General features: G+C 40.5%; 1 protein-coding gene and 1 long non-coding RNA gene across 9 annotated transcripts in view; one reads left to right on the forward strand and one right to left on the reverse strand.

The window, feature by feature from the left end:
• LOC105195795 overlaps positions 1-20,303 on the forward strand; it is a 255,143-nt gene that overhangs the window by 157,529 nt on the left and 77,311 nt on the right. The window lies entirely within an intron of this gene.
• Positions 1-20,303, reverse strand: part of LOC105195834 (homeobox protein homothorax) — a 387,950-nt gene that overhangs the window by 67,942 nt on the left and 299,705 nt on the right. For all 7 annotated transcript variants that reach the window (XM_039448644.1, XM_026135893.2, XM_026135894.2 and 4 more), the window contains one exon: positions 15,191-15,267. In XM_039448644.1, the coding sequence (XP_039304578.1) occupies positions 15,191-15,267 (77 nt within the window). The remainder of the gene's footprint in view (positions 1-15,190; positions 15,268-20,303) is intronic.

Genomic DNA, 20,303 nt, shown 5'->3' on the forward strand with positions numbered 1-20,303 from the left:
AACCTTTATATACACAACACATGCAGCGTGCAATTTTATAAATAAGAAAAAATAAGAATTATCTTTCTCGGAAAAAAATTGCTTTAAGAAACTTGCAATTATATTACAAGTTAAAAACAAACATTAAAATGAATCGATTACGCAAGATTAATAAAAACGACTCTCTTTGTTTTTCTTAATATTAATAATTAAGTATAGTGTTTCAATAGCTAATCTCTCTTACTTGAAAGGAAAGTAGATAAGAAACTTATCCTCTCTCAGTTAATTATTAAAATTATATAGCAAATAAATTTCAAAACGACACGCGACAACCTTTCGATAATCCTCGTCACTTCGATGAAGCACACTATTATTCCTGACACTTGGAATTAGCTCCCTTTTCTCCTCCCTGAATCCATCCTGCTTTCGTCGCTACCCTTCGATTTTCAACCCCACCGGCAAACTCCACTTTCTTTTTTCTCGGCGGGCCCGATTTCATTTCTTTTACAAGCGCCGCGTCATCATTTTTCATAGACCCCAGTATTCTTTCTCCCTCACCTAGCCTTCCTCGAATAAAGGAGGGTTTCCACGATACGGCCTCCCACGTTTTGCACCGGTAACTGTACCTCCGGTCTCCGTAGTAGAAGAAATAAAACGTTGTAAGAAGGGCGCTAGGGAGTGCCCTTATTCTTCACCACCATGAACCGTATTGGCGCCTTTAAACGATTCTAGTCGATACTACCGCGTCATCCTCACTAACGGGCTACGTGATTTGGTAGCGAAGGTTTCTACACATGTTTAAAAATGAGAAAGTGTACTCTAAAATGAATATATTGTGACTCGCATGAGATTGCTAAAATATCGATTCTTTCAAAATCTCGTTACAACATTGTTCCTTAATTTAATACAGAAAATCACAAAATTTCACGAGATTGTAATAAAGAGCCTGATTAATTTATTGTTTCAAACGCGATTTATAGAAGCTGGTAGGTTGCCGCGCGAATTATCATTTGATAAACCCATGAGTATATAGTGCGGCGCAATGTAATTATCGTTACGCTTCTGTCATTACATTCCGCGGCTCTATAATGAACATCCTGTAACTATCCATTCACTGACGCTTCGGAAGCTGAATTTCGGTAACAAAGAGATAGACAGGCAACGGGTGTTGAAGGCACGTAAACACGAATGACGGTGACAAGCGTGCGAACAACACTAATGACAAGGAGGACAACACGCACGGCGATGATGGCTGTTGACGACGACGACGACGACGACGACGACGACGACGACGACGACGACGACGACGACGACGACGACGACGACGACGACGACGACGACGACAATGACGATGACGACCCCGACTACGACCACGACGACGACGACAACATCAATGACGATAACGATGCCTTCGACGATGATAATGATAACGAGAACAAGCGCGAGTAAGTGATTTAGAATATTCGGTAGCGGATGTCAGCTATTGCTCGCCCACTGCGACGTCATTATGTCATCATCATTCTCCTTCGCGCTAACCTATCCCGTTGACGGGAGGCGCGCGCCTGGACATCACTCACCCGGCCCAACACCATCAGCCACGACGAACCCCGGCTTCACTTACTGGCATGACGTCGGACAAGGCTAAACAATATTTATCATGTAGTCGGCCGCTGCCACGCTGAATTGAAGTTCCGGTGCCACCCACGGCAATACACACTGCGTCAAGCAGTGCGTGGCAATCTGTGTACCTAAGGGTCGAATAAGTTGCTCCGGATTGTCATTCAACTGACGAATTATGACGGGACATCTATCGTCACGATGAAACTTACTAAAGATATACGGTAGACACATTAAGCAATTTCGTTTCTTCCTTTTCCTTTTTTATTTTTATTTTACTCTTTTAACAACAATAAAAACGAAATAAAAACTATCAATTTCAAAAATTTTAATATATTTTTCGACATTTTTCATTTATGTTACTAAATAAATTCTGCATTAAATATAAATGTTAAATTAGATACTAGAAAGTCGTTTCTAGTTTGTGATTCTTTGTACCAAGACAAAAAAATAAATTTATTATTTTAAACAGGATGTACGTATATGTACTTGGTTCGTTTTAACGATTCCTCCAATTTTACGTTGCTCCCTCGGTATACAGCTTCTCCGGCCCTACCTCTCTCTGTTTCACCCCTCGCACCACTACGACGAACGACCAAAGTCTCCGAGGAAATCATTGAATATGCAACTTAAGGAAATCCTCGGATATTGCGCTTTATTATAAACGGGCCGGCCCTCGGTTACCGCCCTCCCCTTCCTTCGAAACTTCCCTCGACGCCAAAAAGACTTTGCATGCGAATATTTTCAGATTCGGGAATATGCAAAGTCCCGCGAGATCAGAGATCCTCTGGTTATCTTGGTGAGTTCCAAGTGCTTACAAACATATTTTCGAATATTGCTTTCGTGATTAAAAATCAACTGGATTTTACCAAATATGAAATCATAATTTTATACCAAGACAATCCTTTTATCAAATTTACTTGGAAAATTATAGTAGTTGTAAGAGAACATTGTACTTTTTATGAAGAATTTGTTATTTTCTCTGATTTATTAATATCTGCTATACATATTTTATATTTTAATACAATATAAAATATATTTGTTTAGTGTTGTTAAACTTGCGTAGTTAAATTTAAAAAATTTTTAAATTTTTAAATAACGATTATATTAAAACATTTTATCTCGAAATTAAAAATTTTGCTAATTTCTTTCAAATACGTGCAATTGCAAAAATATACTTCAACAGACGCTGCCACGGAATAAACATTTATACGAGTATAAGAAAATTTAAAGCAGAAAGTTGGATCGCTCAGTAAATATTTAAAACTATGCTAAAATAGATACTAATTTGTAATCTTTATACTACAGATAAACGTATATTCATCTTAACACTTACAAAACGTTCTACTCAATTGGGTTTACGTATAAACATATACATATTTCATACGTTATAAATAGCGTTTCTATGCCTTTGCCTTAACGAAGAGGGCTTTTCCTCGCGAATTCAGTGAATGTTAGAGTGAAAGGCGCGAAGGGAGGAGCGCCGAGAGATTTGGGGCTGAAGGAAGGATAGGTCGGATGTATAATTAGGCAGCGTTTGTAATTAGCGTAAATTGCTTCCCGGTAAGAGGGATACAAGCTTTAACATCGCACGGGAAGTGAAAACTATTATAAATTTAATATAATACAATCCGGTTAAGGGGGAGGGATTTTAGAAGGAGTGTATAATTAATTAAAGACAAAGAGACTAAAGTTCTTGAAAGAAATCCGATTACATATTTGAACGATGAAATATGTACTATTGAAAAGGCCCGAATACTCTTCAATTCTTCTGTGAAAAGGAATGTAAATACGTTATATTTTTCTATATTACAAATTTTTCTCCAATCAAAATGTATTAAGAGTAAAATAAAAATCAATGTAAATATGCATACAGACTAATATGAGAATCTTCGAAATGAAGAAACTTTTAATAAAAGATACTACAGAGATGTGGTTAACCGGCAGAACAAAGTTATCAAGGAAGGCAAGAGAAGGAGATGAGATGGAAGGAGAGACATCTTTAAGTATTGGAACGCAGGTGCTGGGCGCGTGATCCTCCTTCGGAAATATACGGTTATCCGCTTAACTTAGACGCTGGCGAGACGGAAGCCATCGCCGGTCCGCGTAATATACTGCCCAATAAAAACTTAGTTACTACGTTCCGCCTCCGCCGTTTTCTCCACGACGTTAGTCAGCGTCTTTCTCCTTTCTAACCCAAGGAAAAAAAAAACGAAAGAATGAACTAAGACAGGGTGAAAGTAAACTCGAAATGTGGTAAGCAGGCACCCGAGAATAAATAACAAAGACATAAAAATGTTAGCGAAGGACGGTATGGTGGATTTTAACAATTTCTCGGTTCTGTCGTTATCGGATGTGTGGTCAATGATGCCATAGAAGTTTCAGTAACGATACGAGGTGCTGTCTAGAGACAATAACGGCTACACGGGCTATCAAACGAGCTTCCGAATGGTGTAGCAAGGACTTCAGGTACGATGTAACTCCGCGAACGCCTTTCGCTTCCTTCCGTGCGAGATACCACGAGGTGTGCCTTTAGCCAGGAGATCCTGATTGTCTTTTATAGCGTCTAAAACGCCAAGAGACACTAAGCTTCTATTCTCTTCTGATCCCGTAATAACGTACCATTTTCCAACTTCTCGACAATCTGAACAACGAAATTCTACGAATCTTGGAACGATTGTTGCCTGCCTATGTAACATTGATGAGTTCATGGAAGCAACAATGACATTGATTAGCGATTTTGCCGAAGTGAACAAATAAGGTAAAAAAAAGTTCTGGTTTCAATTAAAAATCTTTCGAAAATAATTCTTATAGAAAACATTAATTTTTCATAATAAAATTAATAAAATTATACAGTATCATAAAACAAAAGGACAAACTCTACCAACATTAAAACCGACTTCAATCATAAATGTGCAAATTTGTAACGTATATTACCTATATCACTACATAAATAAACTAAATGTTAAATGTACGATAGAAAACGATATAACAAGAAAGAATCATCCATTTTTACCACACGCATCACAACACAAGAAATAATCAAACTATAGCCGTGAAACATATGCTCACTTGCATTTGTTCCATGAAAAGACTAAAGAAAAAGACTAACCCGAAGGGTTGTGTGTATTTTGGCTCACGATCATCCAAGCAACCGGACTGTTTCGGAGGGTGACAGATTGTTTGATGGTTGATTGTCGCGCACTGCTTCGGGGGTCGTCTGATTGGGTCGCCGCGAAACATCTGGCGGCCTCCCGCGGGGCTCCCAGACGACAATCATCCTACAATCGCGAGGTAATACTCCGAAAGATGTCTTCATCCTCGGGGACATGAGATGAAAATAGAGGATTTGCACGAGCAATGGAAATTCTCACCGCAACATCACAAAGACGGAATACCCATGATCATAAATATTATTGAAAATATTATTGAAAAAAAAATAATATGCAGTGAGTAAATGAATCTTATATCAGTTTTACTGATATGAATTTTAATGTACGATTCGAAATAAAATTTAAATAATCCTTTTCATAAAGGATATTTAATTCTTTAATACCAGTTTACTTTGTAAATATGACCAGGTGATTTCATTTAAAAATACGTATACTAGTCGCACAGACAAATCCAAAAGAAAACACCATTTTAGTCTTTTAAAGACAAAGTACCGAGACAATTCAGACAACGCAATGGGGAAGAAGCGTAGAGGAAGCGGAAAGGACTTTTAGAAAACCCATCTATCCCCCAACTCTTACCGCGTAGACATTGATACCTACCGGCTGACGGAACCCACCTACAACTCGACGACAATGGATCCTTTGCGGTCAAAAAAAGCGTAAAAAGAAGAGAGAAAGAGAAAGAGAGAGAGAGAGAGAGAGAGAGAGAGATAGAACGGTCCATTTTTGGCATAGAAAATAAAAGAAAGAGCGGCAATGATGAAAGCATTGTCCCTGTTCAACGGCTCTTATGTGAGCCTTCGAGGCGGCCGGCCGGTCTATCTCCTTCAGTTCTACCATCTCTAACGTAACTACAGTCACCTCCATCTCTTCGATCCATCGTCTTCACGTTGTCCGCTCAAGCTTCGAGTTCGCCATCGATTATTTCGTGCCAAAGCGATAAAACCTCATTGCTTATAATATAAACATTATTACAACTACAATGATTACGCGAAATCGTTTTCTACATCTTTTCTTCATTTTACGTATCTTCAAATAAAAATTTACAAAAATTTTATGATATTTTATCAATAAATATATTTTTAATACAATAAAATATAATATGCCGAATAACAATGTAGAAAATGATTTGTGAAATGAATAAATTTTAAAACGCGCTTTTTTAAAACATAAAAATTCTTATTTTTTATGTTAACGTATATTTCAATTCTCAACACTTTCATAATTTATAAAATTTGATCGATCTATTAATAATTTTATTTTGCTTAGAATTGTGAAAAAAATGTCTCGATTTCGAGTAAATCGGTAGATTAAACAATATGGAATGGCATGTTGTCTCCCAATTCTGGAATGTAATTCGAGAAGCCAAGTGTTTGCGTGTCTTCAAGGTTAGGGTGATATTCGGGACCCTTGACTCGCTGGGCGTAATAACGCGATAATCTTCTCGCTCAAAACAAATAACGGGGCAACCGTTTCCCTTCGATGCGGTGAGCTCTAACCCTTTCGTGAAAGGGTCTAAAGAGAGCAATCCCCGATGATCGATCACAATCGACTCCTTCCATACAAGGGCATTCTTTACTATGTCGACGCTCGCGAAGAATGGCGGGCACGAGGGTTTAGGGTTACAACCCCTCAGTTCCGCGTCGCGCCGACGTTGTTATTCTTCGAGCGAAAACTATTTACAAAGTCGAGGCTAATGGCATCAAGCGATTTTGTTCCATATGCCTCAACACCCTTACACAACATTGGAGTACCGTTTCTAATAGGATTCAACAACGAGTGCCGTAATGCTATACTTCTCTTACATTCTCTTCAACTATTCTTTCAACGTTAATACGACTGTTTTCGCAGAGATATTAATCTTTAAACTAGAATATTTTCAACAAACATTTCTACAGCCAATATTCCACTAAAAAAAAAAAAAAGAAATGTGAAAGGTTAAGAAATATTAACGCAGGTTCTAAACTAGATTTACGAACGAATAATTTTATTGTGAAAATTTAATTGACCAGAAATCGACAATCCCAATCTCAAAACTACCATGATTACGGAATCGTGGAACAAGTTCTCTCTACCACAATCGCACCCCTTTTCTCTTTCATGATTCCGATACCCCTTTCCCCTTAAAGCTTCTAACCGGGACCTATTTCTCCCTTCCTCGACTATTACGATATGCCTGTCCTGCTCTCGCTTTCAATTTGTTCTCTTTCTCAGACCGGTAGCGCGCGCGGCGCGCACAAATGGAAAACGGATTGATTAATCGTAGTAATTACCGATCAGCCCCCGCTAATTAGATATCCGACTCCTGCCCACCCCAAGGCCCCCAGAGGGTTTCCTGCTAGCTACAGGAGGCGATGGTGGTAGTACCACCGCATCGAGGGGACTTTCCGAGCCTTCGGCGGGCTTGATGGGAGACGTCGAGGGGGCGGATACGTGGCACGAGGATGACTAAATGAGATCATTTCACGAAGTCAGCCAGCGAGCATGAAATGAGCACGCCGAGTTTTGTTATTCGTTATTCAATTAAATTATTGCAATTCTACACTAATAAAAGCTACATTTAAAATTATATACATTAAAATTATATAACATATTGTTAAAACAAAACAATAAAAGGATCTTGATTCACACCAAGTACCGTCGTCACGATGGAACGCAGAAACATTCCTAAAATTCTTCGAGAAAACAAACACGTTTTTTGATAGTCCGCCAGATCGATAACGATTCTTCAATTAGCCATAACAGTACATTGGCAGAATACCAAATCTGATTCGGGAGGAGCATACGAAGCGATCCATCCTTCAATGACAATTTTGGAGTTTCTGAGATAATTTGAAATCTAAAATTCATATAAATACAAAGATCACTGAGTGTAAACTTTTTTCTAGTTTTTTTTTCTATTTACGCACATCTTCAAAAGTCTTGAGAGAATTACAATACGTTTATATACGTTTGTAAAAGTATATCACATTCCTTTTCAATTAATTGAAATAAATATACAAATTTTCCATTATCTGTCCATTATTCTTTTCGCAACGAGCAGAGTCAAAATTATCCCACGCAAACTCGAAATCTACTGTTGAATTATCACCATTACTGAATACATAATACGCTAAGTCCATTTCCCATAATAGCGTGCTTTTTTCTTCGACGATCTCATTTGCGGAGTCGCTCCTATTCTCCACTCTTACAAGTAATCGAACGATCTGCAGTGAAACTGAATATAGTCGATTTTAAATACGAAATTACTTACTTGAAATGCAAATGATATAGCGTACTCTCATTCCTGGATACTTTCAATGATAGTGTAAAGTGAAGAATAGGAAAAAATAGAGACTATCACAGTTTTTTACTATAATCTTCATGAGAATTAAATTGGAAGAAAAATGCCGCTTGTACAATATCACTCGTCATAAAAACATTGATAAGTAATTGAAATTTTATCGTGATGGATTATTTATAGTAGAAGCGACGCGACGCGACGACGAGGCACATTTGTAAGCTCGTTAACATTAATGATAAATCAATTTTGTACCATCTTATATGTACGATACCGTTGCGTCTTGCGTGCCACGCGGCATCCTCGATCCACACGGATTATTTACCGCCATGACGAAACGCGTTACCACCTTTACGCGTGCCAATGATTTATCGCCCATCGTTCAGTTGCGCTGGCAAAGGCCGTTTACAAAACGAGTCATGGCGTTTTCGTGGAATACGCGCACGAGATTAGGTCCGGTCCGGAGCAACGGGAGTGACGTTTAACGGCCATTGCCTTTAAAACTGTGACATCCACGCCGTGCAACAATATTTGCAGAACACGAACCAAAGGTGGGGATGGCCACACCGGAGAAAGGGAGTATACGGGAGAAGAGAGGAATGGAGGGATATTAACATCCGGTCGCGGGGATTTACGGCCCCATTCGCGTGGCTCCCGGGTCTCGGGCGATTTTGTAAAACGAAATGTCTCGTTAGCAAGTCGGTTACAGCCGAATGCATACACACATGCATACGACATACGAAGGGGATGTCGTAGATTACTCGTGGTTTTACAACGATCTAAATTACTCCCCCCTCCCCCCCGCGTACGGTTATGATGTTAATGATCCGATGGTAAAGAGGAAAGAAATCGAGAGCATTGCTGAGTAGCTATGCTTCGTAGAAAATTATCAAGAGGACGATTATATTTATTCGATGATAAGATATTGTATCAATTGTATCGTAAATCCTACAAAAATACCAATCGAGATAATTTGCGGCAATAATCGAATTACATATCGCTGTCGAGTGCCAAAGTCTTCCTCCTTTCCTTAGATAACGAACTACGAAGCGGTAAATTTTGTCCGGTGATTAAGCGTCGTTTTGGAGGCTTAAACGAAATCGCTCTTCGTCCCCGTATAACACCGAAACCCTCTCGAGATACTGCGCACGTTGCGCGGTGACGGTGCAGCTGTAAGTGATAAAATTATTTCGACCTCCGGTTTTAAATAGAGTAAATCGCGTCGCGAGACACCGTATGTAACGGAGAGAAACAAAAATCGACCGAGAATGCTCAAGACGTAAAATTATCTCAACGCGCGCGCAGGAAACCGCTTATCATAACATGGACAGTTTCAGAAATAAGAGACAGATTTGGAGATTGTAATTAATCCGTATCAAGAAATAGGACGAAAAAATATGGTTTTCAACGAATGTCAACACAATCTTCATCATGAAAAATAAAAGCGACTGCTTTGGTGCAAGGAGGCATATTTCATTGGGCGCTACACGTAGTAGATATAACGCGCGAGAAACATTGAGAGAATAAATGAGCCTAGTGATAAAATTATTTAGTCCGTAACTTAAATAACCTAAATTACGACGTATCTCTCGTGCGGTATATACGTACTGTGTACGTATAGCGGAAAACGCATACGGTCATGGCGCCGCCGCCGCGCGCCACGCCGCGTCGCTGGAGGAAGCGCCAACGGAAGAGACAAACGGCTCGAGGGATAAAATTATTTCGACCGCGGATTAAACGGGGTGAATCGTGGGCTACCGTTTGCGGCATACACGCGAAAGAAAAATGTCGTCGAGATTCCGCGAGTAACGGCTACGAAATTAACGGCCCAGGTGCCAGCCAGAGCCACCGCCCGCGGTTGGAGGAGAATGCGCGACCCGAGGTGGGCAAGAGCCGATAAATAACCTCTGCTTTATTAGCAAGATATACCACCAAGTGGGAAAAGAGCGGTTAAATTAGCGAGAATATTAGCACACATTTGCGCGGCTCGCACGCTGCTGAAATGACGCGCGTAAACATTAGTGTGCGACGCGAAGAACGATGGTTTTGCGGATGATGCTTCTCAAATGAGATGAAATTATTTAGCTTTCAAATAAGAAAACGATTAATTCCTGTGTGTGTGTGTGTGTGTATTAAGTAATTTCAATTGATTTGAATGTAATTAATTTACAATCGTAATAATGCATGACAGTAATTTAGATTATTGTAACATCTACATCTGCTAATTTTACAATTTAAAAGCAAATCTCTTTCATGTCATTTTCAACAGTTGATATCTCTGCATTTTTAAATGTGTAATCGTCATTCGCATATTCTCACACGCAAATAGTTTCTCTTCTATGCTGATTCTATACATGTGACTTTCAGACGCAACTTGGATAGAAGTATACGCACGCTTGTGTATACCTCTATCCGAGCCGCGGAGGGCTGCACACAGTAACAAGCTGGCAACGGTTCTAACTACTGTCCAGGCTGATATATGTGACGGAAAATTGTGGACGAAGGGTGAGAGAGAGAGAGAGAGAGAGAGAGAGAAGAGAAAGCGCCTAGGGAAATGGTCGGTCTGCTCCTCGATGCACGTAGACATTTCTCGTAGACTATTTTATTTACGAATTATTTCATTTGTCCAGCGTATTCTAATTAGAGCAGCCATTTCTGAATCGCTGTCGCCACCATTCTCATAGTCGTCGTGGTCGTAGATGCTCCCCTTGTCCGGCTAACGTTGCAAGGCGCGGGGGCAACGGCCACGCTCTAATTGCATTACGGAAACATGAGTTTCCTCCAGCGAAATATATCACGAAACTTATCGCGCCGCGAAGAAATTGCCGTGGGCTCGCTCGTATGCACTTCGAGCGCAAGTGCACAAGCCTTCAGAGTCCGCCTACGTTGCGCACCCTTATATACCTGCCCACCCACGCGAATCGTACATCACGACGCGCACTTTCGCGCTCGGTATGCAAAAACGCGGGTGGTTCGCCTTCCCTCTCTTCGTTCCCTTTTTCGCTCGAGACGGCTCCTCGTAAAAGAAGTTTGTAAGCCAATGCGCGCAGGAAGATGAAGATCGAAAGAAAGAGTTAAAAGCTGAAAGATAGTGCTGCAAGAAACGTGTGACCCAAACACACACGCAACACTTTCTCTCTCTCTCTCGATATACAAAAAATTGTCAGTACCATTATTTCTTATTGTTATTAAACTATACAAGATGATATTGATTGATAATTCAATTTGAAATTTGAAAGAAAGAAAAAGCGATCAAATACTGTGTACGATAGTATACATCATTTATAACGCTAGTTAACTGGAAAATAAATTAAAAATTGCTTTTATTCTCAGTGAAATTTATAGGAATATGTGTATTTCTGACAATAAGAGTTTTGGCAAAAATATTCGCGGAATACTGACACGTTGAAAAATACTGAATGTAAACAACGAGCTCTTGCCAAATGTTCCAGATCCGCGACGCTTTTCCGATCATCGACGACGCAATTAGCACCGTACGCGCAACGATCAAGTGTTCCGTAATTACCGCAGCTTTGCGTGGGTGTCCAGAAACGCGATGGAAATAAATATAGACGACGTGTCACGCGGTTGGTTGCGCGAAGCACCGCAACGTTAACTTCGTGGATCGCTACCGGTAGGTCCTCCTTAAACTTGATTTGTGTTCAATTACCGTAATCCTCCGTTCTCGCATCCTCCTCATTCCTACTTGCTATAAGCCAACGCGAGACGTTCGCGAATGTCGCGACGATTTTATTTATACGCGCCGCAAGTCAGCCAGCCACATCTCTACGGCGCGGCGCGGCGCGGCGTCGCGGCGCAACAGAAAGAGAAAAAAAAGGGAAAAAAAAGAAAGATGAAGAAGACGCTTCTCGCATATTCTCCGTCGTGTACTGATGCAATTCGTTTCGCATTTTATATCTGGCCGCAAGCGATCATACCTTTCCCCCCTGCATCCCGAACCCCCTGCCAGTTCCGCCAATGCGTCGAATATGCACGCTCGCCCGATTCATCCCCGTGGAACGACGGCAACCTGGATTATTTCGATCTTCGTCCCCGCTAAAGTTAGCCAAAGAGATTACTGCGGCGCGACACGATTTCATCCACGGGAGAAGAGAAGAGGAGAGAGTGCGGGAACGAAAGAGGCCGGGTTGTGACGCGCGCGCGCGCACGGGACTGTGTCGTTTAAATATCACGGTAAACAGGGCTTGCAGTAATTCGGATGCCGGCGCAGGTGCTACGCGGAAACATCTATCAAGATGGAGAGATTGGGGGTGCAAAACCCGACCTATTCCCCGTGGGGAGAAAGGGCAGAAGGAAGACCGGGTGCAGTGGATCAACTCGAAGAAACGGAGGATATTCTCTCTCTCTCTCTCTCTCTCTCTCTCTCTCTCTCTCTCTCTCCCCTCCCCTCTCCCTCTTTCACTCCCTCTCTTCCCCTTCACAGGACGAATCTCCACATCGTCTTAACCCTTTAATACCGAAACGCAGGGAATTAACGGTCGCGACACCGATCGTGTTCTCGAAAATCTGTTTTCGAAGTAACGCAGTTGACTGTCTAATAATTTACAAGTTTCCAAAATATCGCGAATAACTTAATCAGAAAACGATTGTCATCGCAAAAGATACAAGTTGAAGAATCCTTAGAATATATAATAAAATGTAACTTGACAAAAACGCTACATCATTTTTTCTAGTGTGATAACTTATAAATTTATATGTTTGCTTTCTATGAAATCATTCACAAATGTCAAAAATAATATGCAATTGCTTCGTAAGAAATTTATAAAAAACAGTTATCGATATAAGAAACTGGTTAAAATATAAATCATCACGTTGCAAAAATACAGTGTCTACGGTTTTATTTTTCTCTCCTTTTAAATAACAAATTGCGAAAAATTAAACTATACTTTGCACCATGTAATCATTTGTGAGCACCGAAAAATATCACGATTTGCTTGCAACTTTATCGAGAAATAATTAGATATCATGCAAGGCAAGATAACTTGAAGGAAAAATTATTCCATGATAGAATAAGTTGATAAAGTTGACAATATCTGATAAAATTTTACGTAAAATAAAAATTACTTCAACTTATTAACATGTAACAGTCACGCGCAGCAATTTCTTGATTACCGCCATTAAAATCTCGCAGACTACGCTCTACCTAAATTGCGAATACCAAAGACAACCGTAAAGTGTCAGCGTGTTAATTTCGCAACAATTTCTCGCGTACTTGTTTTTTCTTTTTAACATTTTCTCGTCATTTTTAACTGTCTACACAAACGTTTCGTAATTCACGCTCCATGTTTCGTTCGTATCCACCACAGCATCCGCGAATTACTTTACGTTAATGGTAAACGATTTGCGAGCTGTAAATATACGCTCCAGCCGTTAACGTAATCGCCAGTACAATCGTGCCGCAAACTTATCGGTCGCACCTGCGACAACAGCAACGATGCCTTCACGAAATGTCTTCGAATGCGAATGGGTCTACCATACTGAATCATCGAAACGTTAAATATTTCCACAATAAGTTACTACTCCCACAAAAATCGAGATGACTAGCAAGAATACTTACAAGATGACTAAAGATAAATTCGTGAGCAGTGATATCAAATAATTACAAGCGATTCAAACGTTGCATTTATCAGTATCATCAGTAGAAAAAAAGAAGGAAATATCTCAGAATAAAAGAAAATTTCATTAAAAAGCTGAAAATCGAGCGAAAATGATTGAGAAGAGACTGCTCACAGAGTACCTTTGCGACTGACGACCCAGATATGAAAATCGTAAAATTGCTACGTAATAGCAACCAGCATAATGTCCAGTCTACCGCACTCTTCGCGCCAAGATTAAAGGTACGTAAAGCGGTGCATAAACGTTTTACAAGCTCTTCAATTCTATGAGACTGCACGTTCAGTGCGGGCTAGATATTATTTTAAACCCTACGTTATGTTCATGTGGTATGCTTATGTTTACACACACACACACACACACACACACACACACACACACACACACACATATAAACCTTGCGTGTTATTCTCTTATATCTTTTTCTAAAAACTAATCAAATACAATACTTTGTTCATTATTCTTATATTCTTATGTAGTGAATGCGGTAAACAAAAAATTTCTTTAGCTTCGATTATTACTTTAAAAAAAAGTAATTATTATCAATTATATTAATTAGTTTTTTAATATGATATATAAAATAATTGGCTAATATATTATCTTATTCTTGCAGTTTTATAAAATTTTTCCTTTCTAAATTAAAACACTGTAAAGATCTTGGAAATTTCACGAATATAAAATTCGTTCGTCGAGCTTACGTAATTATTACAATGCAACGAGCAGAACCACAAGTATTGATAACACGCGCGTGCGCGCTCGCGCGCGTGTCAGAGCGAATTAAATCAAAGTCAGAGAACTATTATTTACAATCAGTGTTTCCTTGAGAGATCATGGAAAAACACAAATTACGGAAATTAGTCCGCCTGTTTGACTCGCTGACACGCATACGCCTACCGCGCCGTTTGTACTCGCGTGATTGGCGCGCTGAAATAATCAGCTCGTTGCAACGTCAACGTGCAATCGCTGGTGCTGAGCCCCGGTCGTGCACGCCTCGTTCCGTTTGATGTACGGGCGTAATTTCAGGGTGTCTGGAATTCGCATATGACACGTGCGACGTGCCGTATGATTCGACGCCCGTTCGCCGCTCTCATGCCCGCCGGTCTAGAAAAAGTTTCTCGCTTGGCACGCATGCAGCGAGCTTTCGATCGCTTAGGAAGACCGATCACGGCCGAGAGATAAATTTGTTTACACTTGCGAACACGCAAAAGTCTGAATATCCCTCATACTGTAATTCCTGATTGTTTTCATGACAAATGTTTCATATTTTTGTTCTGCAGTATATTTTAAACTTGTTAAATTTTTTCAATATTAAAGTTAGAAATAAACAAGCGACAATTTAAAGATTCATGTATTAAACTTAAAAAAAAAAAATGAGAATTTTCAATCGGTTTTTTTATGAAACTTAAAAAATTATATGCACGCAATTTTGGCACTTGGCAATTAAAGTTATTTTATACGCGGTAAATAAAATACATACAAGATGTCGTGCAAGCGGTAAAACACTTACCAATTGTTAACTTGAAGAATCGTTAACCCCGTGTCCTGAGCCAACTGTTTTTTCTGGTCTTCCGAAGGATATGGATGCTGCAAACAAAAAGAGTAAATTCGGTTAATTAATAATAAAATTGAATATGAATGCTCTTACATACTAAGTAATTATTAATACGGCGCAAATCTTAAAAACTTGGATAAAATTTGGAGCGAAATTGTCAGCGACAGATTGCAGTCGTCATATGAGCGCGACGATTAGCGGACGTGAAATACAAAGGTAAAAAGAATTTTCTCTTTTCTCGATTTCACTCTGTTAAAAATATCATAAAATTCAATATATTTTTAACTTACAATGTATCTATTATTTGAAAAGTATGTGCATGCAATTAAATGCACTTTTGACAAAATTAAAAATTTTGTATGTACCTGCTTGAAATTTGCTTCCGTTACATTACATGAAATTTTGATACGTATTTTTAATAGCGTACTATCACCTTATCGTTTCGCATCTTGCCAACGAACGCGTGGCGGTCCTTCAAATAATTTATCGAATGATTTATCGTGCACCAAAGTAGATACATAGAGCAGCACATAGTGCGTCACGCGCGCTAACTTTTATCTGCGCAACGATCCAAGCATTACAGGCGTCGTATCGTTTAGATGCACCTGCGAAATATTATTTATTGCAGGCCAACAATAAAAAAAAGAACAAGCACAGAAAGGGAAAGAGAAGGGGGCGGTGAAAGAGACAGCAGTGAGGCAAAAAGTTCCTTTTATATATCACGCGGTCGGACGACCGCTTTTTATCGCGCGATTGCATCGACGCAGATGCACTCGTCGTGCTACGCCAAACGATGCGCCAAGCGCGACGCGCCGCGTCGCCACTCTTTCGCAAAGAAGAAATTTTACAAGACCGAATTATACAAGACACTGAAGAAATACATAATATGCAACACACATTTGCGATACATACATCTTGGCAATTAAATATGTATGTATTTTTTAAATTCCTAAATTTGATTGTTCGGTATGTATGTACTTTTTTTAAATACTTACGTACATCTATTTATATACGAGTATAAGGTTACTTTTATGTAAAATTAAATCTCTATCTCGTATCCATCGTATTAAATTTGGATAGATAAATTATAACATTCACCGGATATTCCATCAATCTTGTGCCATGCAAACCTATAAATTCATGCAGCGTTCTAGCCATTCTTTCGGAAAAGTTACTGCGCGCATTAATATCGCGGTCGCAGCGAGAATCAAATCTTCCCGATGTTGTTACGCAGTATCCTGTGCCAAGCTTCTAAAAGATATATGACACGCACATGCGACATTGCGCACCTGCATGCTACGTCAAGTCCAATAGCTTTTTGTTTCCGCATGACATTAACCTTCTCAGAGTTCAAATGCTCCTTTTTGAACATATAACGCAATATGAGAAATCGCGCGTTATATATAATTAAATAATTTCTATTATATAATATCAATAAAAGCAGAGGTAATTAATTTATATTTAAAATAATCAGTGGTGTATATTTAATCCAAAAAATATCTTGGTTTTATATTAAATTAAAATATTTTTAGCTAAAAAACAGAATTAATTAAACAAAATCTACTTGAACGAAATAAAAAATTTTTAAGATTGGAATTGAACGATATTTATACTGTAAGAAACATAAAAAAAGAAAACATTGTTCACGCGACGGCGACGCGGCGACGTACAGAAAACAGTCACCGACGCTCAATTACATTACACCTAGCGAGTCGTATTAATTTCGCAGGCGCAGCCACATCTCAATTTTAATCTCGCATTAACCGCAATTATGAAATTAGACGCACGTAATCGTCACAAGTAAATAGTCCGCCGACAGTTGCGTTCCCAACGGAGACGTTCCCTCCGAAGACTATCTATCCACGACACGCGAGGGTCACGTCAGTTAATTTTCTCGATGTAGAGGAAAAGGACCAAAGTGTCTTCGACTCCTACGAAAAATTGATAGGTAACTATTGGTAATTTGTTTCACAGACCTGTTTTACAGACCCAATTCTAAAATACTAATATAAAGAAATTAAGAAATGAATTTAAACGTATTTATCATATAGTCCCGCGATGTGCTTGCATTATACGTATAATATAATTCAATATAAAATCAACGTGCAACGAACGATGCTCAGCCCGTGCCAAATTATCGGCCGACACGAAAAGATTCGGCTACGCGTAAAAGCCGGCGGCTGCGTCGCAAGCGGGCGGGTGAACCGCATCATATTTTTACATAATTAGCACGTGGCGCTCGCGGTATTACGTCCTCCCTCCCTTCTGCTTCCATCGTTACTTTTTACCGAAGCTTGCGGTATTTTTGGACACTGCCGCAGCCCACAAATCCATCCCCCAAGCCCCTCCTCGACCGAAGCTGTATCATGTTTCTTGGAGGCGAGCCATGGTATACATGCATCAGAAGCGCGGCTCCGTTCCCCACTCGCCATCGCCGGTACACCCCATTGTGCGCTCGTGTATATCCGATCCGAGCGATTCTTATCCTAATTAAATCGGCTGAGCGTATTGTCTGGGCGTAGAGTTTCCATCGGATCTCCGTGGATATCTAACGCCGCGTATAAAGCCGCGTCGAGCGGAGGATTGAGACGATCGCGCGCGTGAGCGCGAGCCTTTCTCTCCCTCCGAGAGAGAGAGAGAGAGAGAGAGAGAGAGAGAGAGCATGATCCAACGTGAATCGATGCGCGCTAAATTGCAGATTCGACGACACGATCATACGTGATCGACGCACGTATGTGGTGCATATGTGTCTCGAGTGAATATCAGTGACAGGTCGATTGGCAAGGTGTGCAAACTTGATTCGATTATCGAGATTCGAATCGACCATGTAATACATCATTTAATTTCCCCTTATTTTCTGTATAGTGATACAGGTGGCGAAAAGTTGAAATATATTTCACGAGAATTTATATCAACACATATATCGCAAATACGTAAACGGCATGTGTATTATTATTTTTAACGTTAACGAGTGTATCACGAATAATGATTAAACACATTAAATTTGTAAACGCGAACGGTCGTCATCTGTCTTACACTCGTCGATTAATGACATAAAATATTTATTGCAGAAATGTGCGATATTCGGTAAAAGGAGGAAATATCAACAGTTTCCCTCGTTACGGTTAAGCTTCTCCAGAGATAAGTTGCTCGTAGTTGGTTCATCGGTATATGCATAAAACAATCAAGATAATTGTCGAAGCTATGTGGGGACTGCCTGGCTCGCTGCTTTCCACCCTTCGCGCGATTCGAGATAGCTGCTGCGAGCGAAGGAAGTAGAACGGTTGAGGGAGGGAGATGGAAAGCAGAAGCTATCCAATTACATTGAAAACAATAGTCTTAAGTGCTCGTGGCGGTCCGTTCTGGACTACTCCCGACCCTGTAGCGTCGCCTGCCTGTATGTTTCTCCACGCGAGAGACGACGGTCTCTCCCGTTATAGTCGTGGCGACGCGCACGTTTGACTTAAAAAAGATATTGCCCATGCGCGGAGCACTATATACGTATATAATATAATATAATTTTCTCCTATTTCTCAAAGATTTTTCAAAACTACCTATTGCGTTATACTTTCTTACTTTCAATATTCTATAAAATAATACGTATGTATCATATAAACCAAATATATTTTTCTATAAAATTAAGATGGTATCATCAGTGGCACCTGATGACGCAAAATAGCCCGTTCGGGATATTGTCTCTTCATTGAATACAAATCCGAGATCCGAGATCCGAGATGAGAAGAAAGGCAGAAGCGAAGAGAATGAAACGCACCGCGTTGCAAGAGCACGACTCAGTGGCCAAACAAGCGATAAAATGAAAATGAGCGGTAAAAAGACAATATGAAAACCATTTGGGTTTTCCCGAGGGCTGGGGCAGGAACGAGCCAGGCGGAAGCGGGGCTAAGTGTGTAAATGAGTCCGTAGTTTAGCCCGATTGCCTCTAGACGACCCCTTTCCGCGGTGCGCAAACCTCATCCACGGCTCGCTACCCTGATAGCAGCACCGGTATAGCTGAAATAACCGTAGTCTTCCTGAGGAGCAAACTGCTCCCTAAGACAATTCTCGAGACAATGAGATCGTTCGTAGCCCGAATTCAAATCAGTACAAATAGACGATGGATTAAATGTCTGTATTAGATGCAGGGCTGTGTTACCTAAATTGATGGTTGCTCTCATACTTCCGGAATTATTCAATTACCAGTCTAAATTGAATAACGTATCGATATAATAAACACAATCCATCGACGCAACATAAAATTCAAGCGTTATATAAAATGAAAATAATACAAATTATGCGTGTTCGTTTCGTTCAACATGAAAGATGAAATTTATAAGCATTGGCTCCCTCTTATTAGTCTTTCAAAATTAAGTGTAAATGCTACGAGATCGACCTAATTTCGTGAGCGAGACACAACGGACGTTATTACGTGTCAGAAAGATAGACACGCGGTTACTCTCTCGTTTCAGACTACTATCCTCGCATTGATCCACAATTTCGCTCGCAACGTTTCCGCGAGTCGAGCGTGACAATTTGCTGGCGCATCGGTTCGATGACGGGGACCGTGCGCGCGCGTGTGCTGCGTCAGGTCGTCGATGCTAGGACGGATGGAGAGATACACATTGAAGCTCTTCCTGGCCTCGTGTCTCTTCGTGTCCTTCGTCGTTCCGGGATGTTACCCCACCCCGTGGCAACCCGGGGCTCTCGGTGCCGAATGACACGTCGATGACGACCGCTGCTGACTCCGACTAACGAGCGGGGCGTTGGGGGCGTGGGAGCCACCAGAGATCGCGCCTCGTCATCACGCGCCTCCGAGTCCCCTCTTCCGCTTCGCGTCCAGAGAATTCATGTCGAGAGGATGAGGTCGCGAAGCCCGAAGAGGTCACTACGGGTGGCTACGTCGATTTCACGTCGTCCGATCATCGGTTCGTGCGAATCGCACGAGAGAGAGAGAGAGAGAGAGAGAGAGAGTCGAGTGGAAGAATCTTTCGTGACTGCACGGCGAGCTGATAAACGAAGGGTAAAAGTGATGAAATAAATGACGGTGGTCGCGATACGGATTCGTCTTTGT

This window comes from Solenopsis invicta, chromosome 4, assembly GCF_016802725.1.
Source record: "Solenopsis invicta isolate M01_SB chromosome 4, UNIL_Sinv_3.0, whole genome shotgun sequence".
Classification (NCBI taxonomy): domain Eukaryota; kingdom Metazoa; phylum Arthropoda; class Insecta; order Hymenoptera; family Formicidae; genus Solenopsis; species Solenopsis invicta.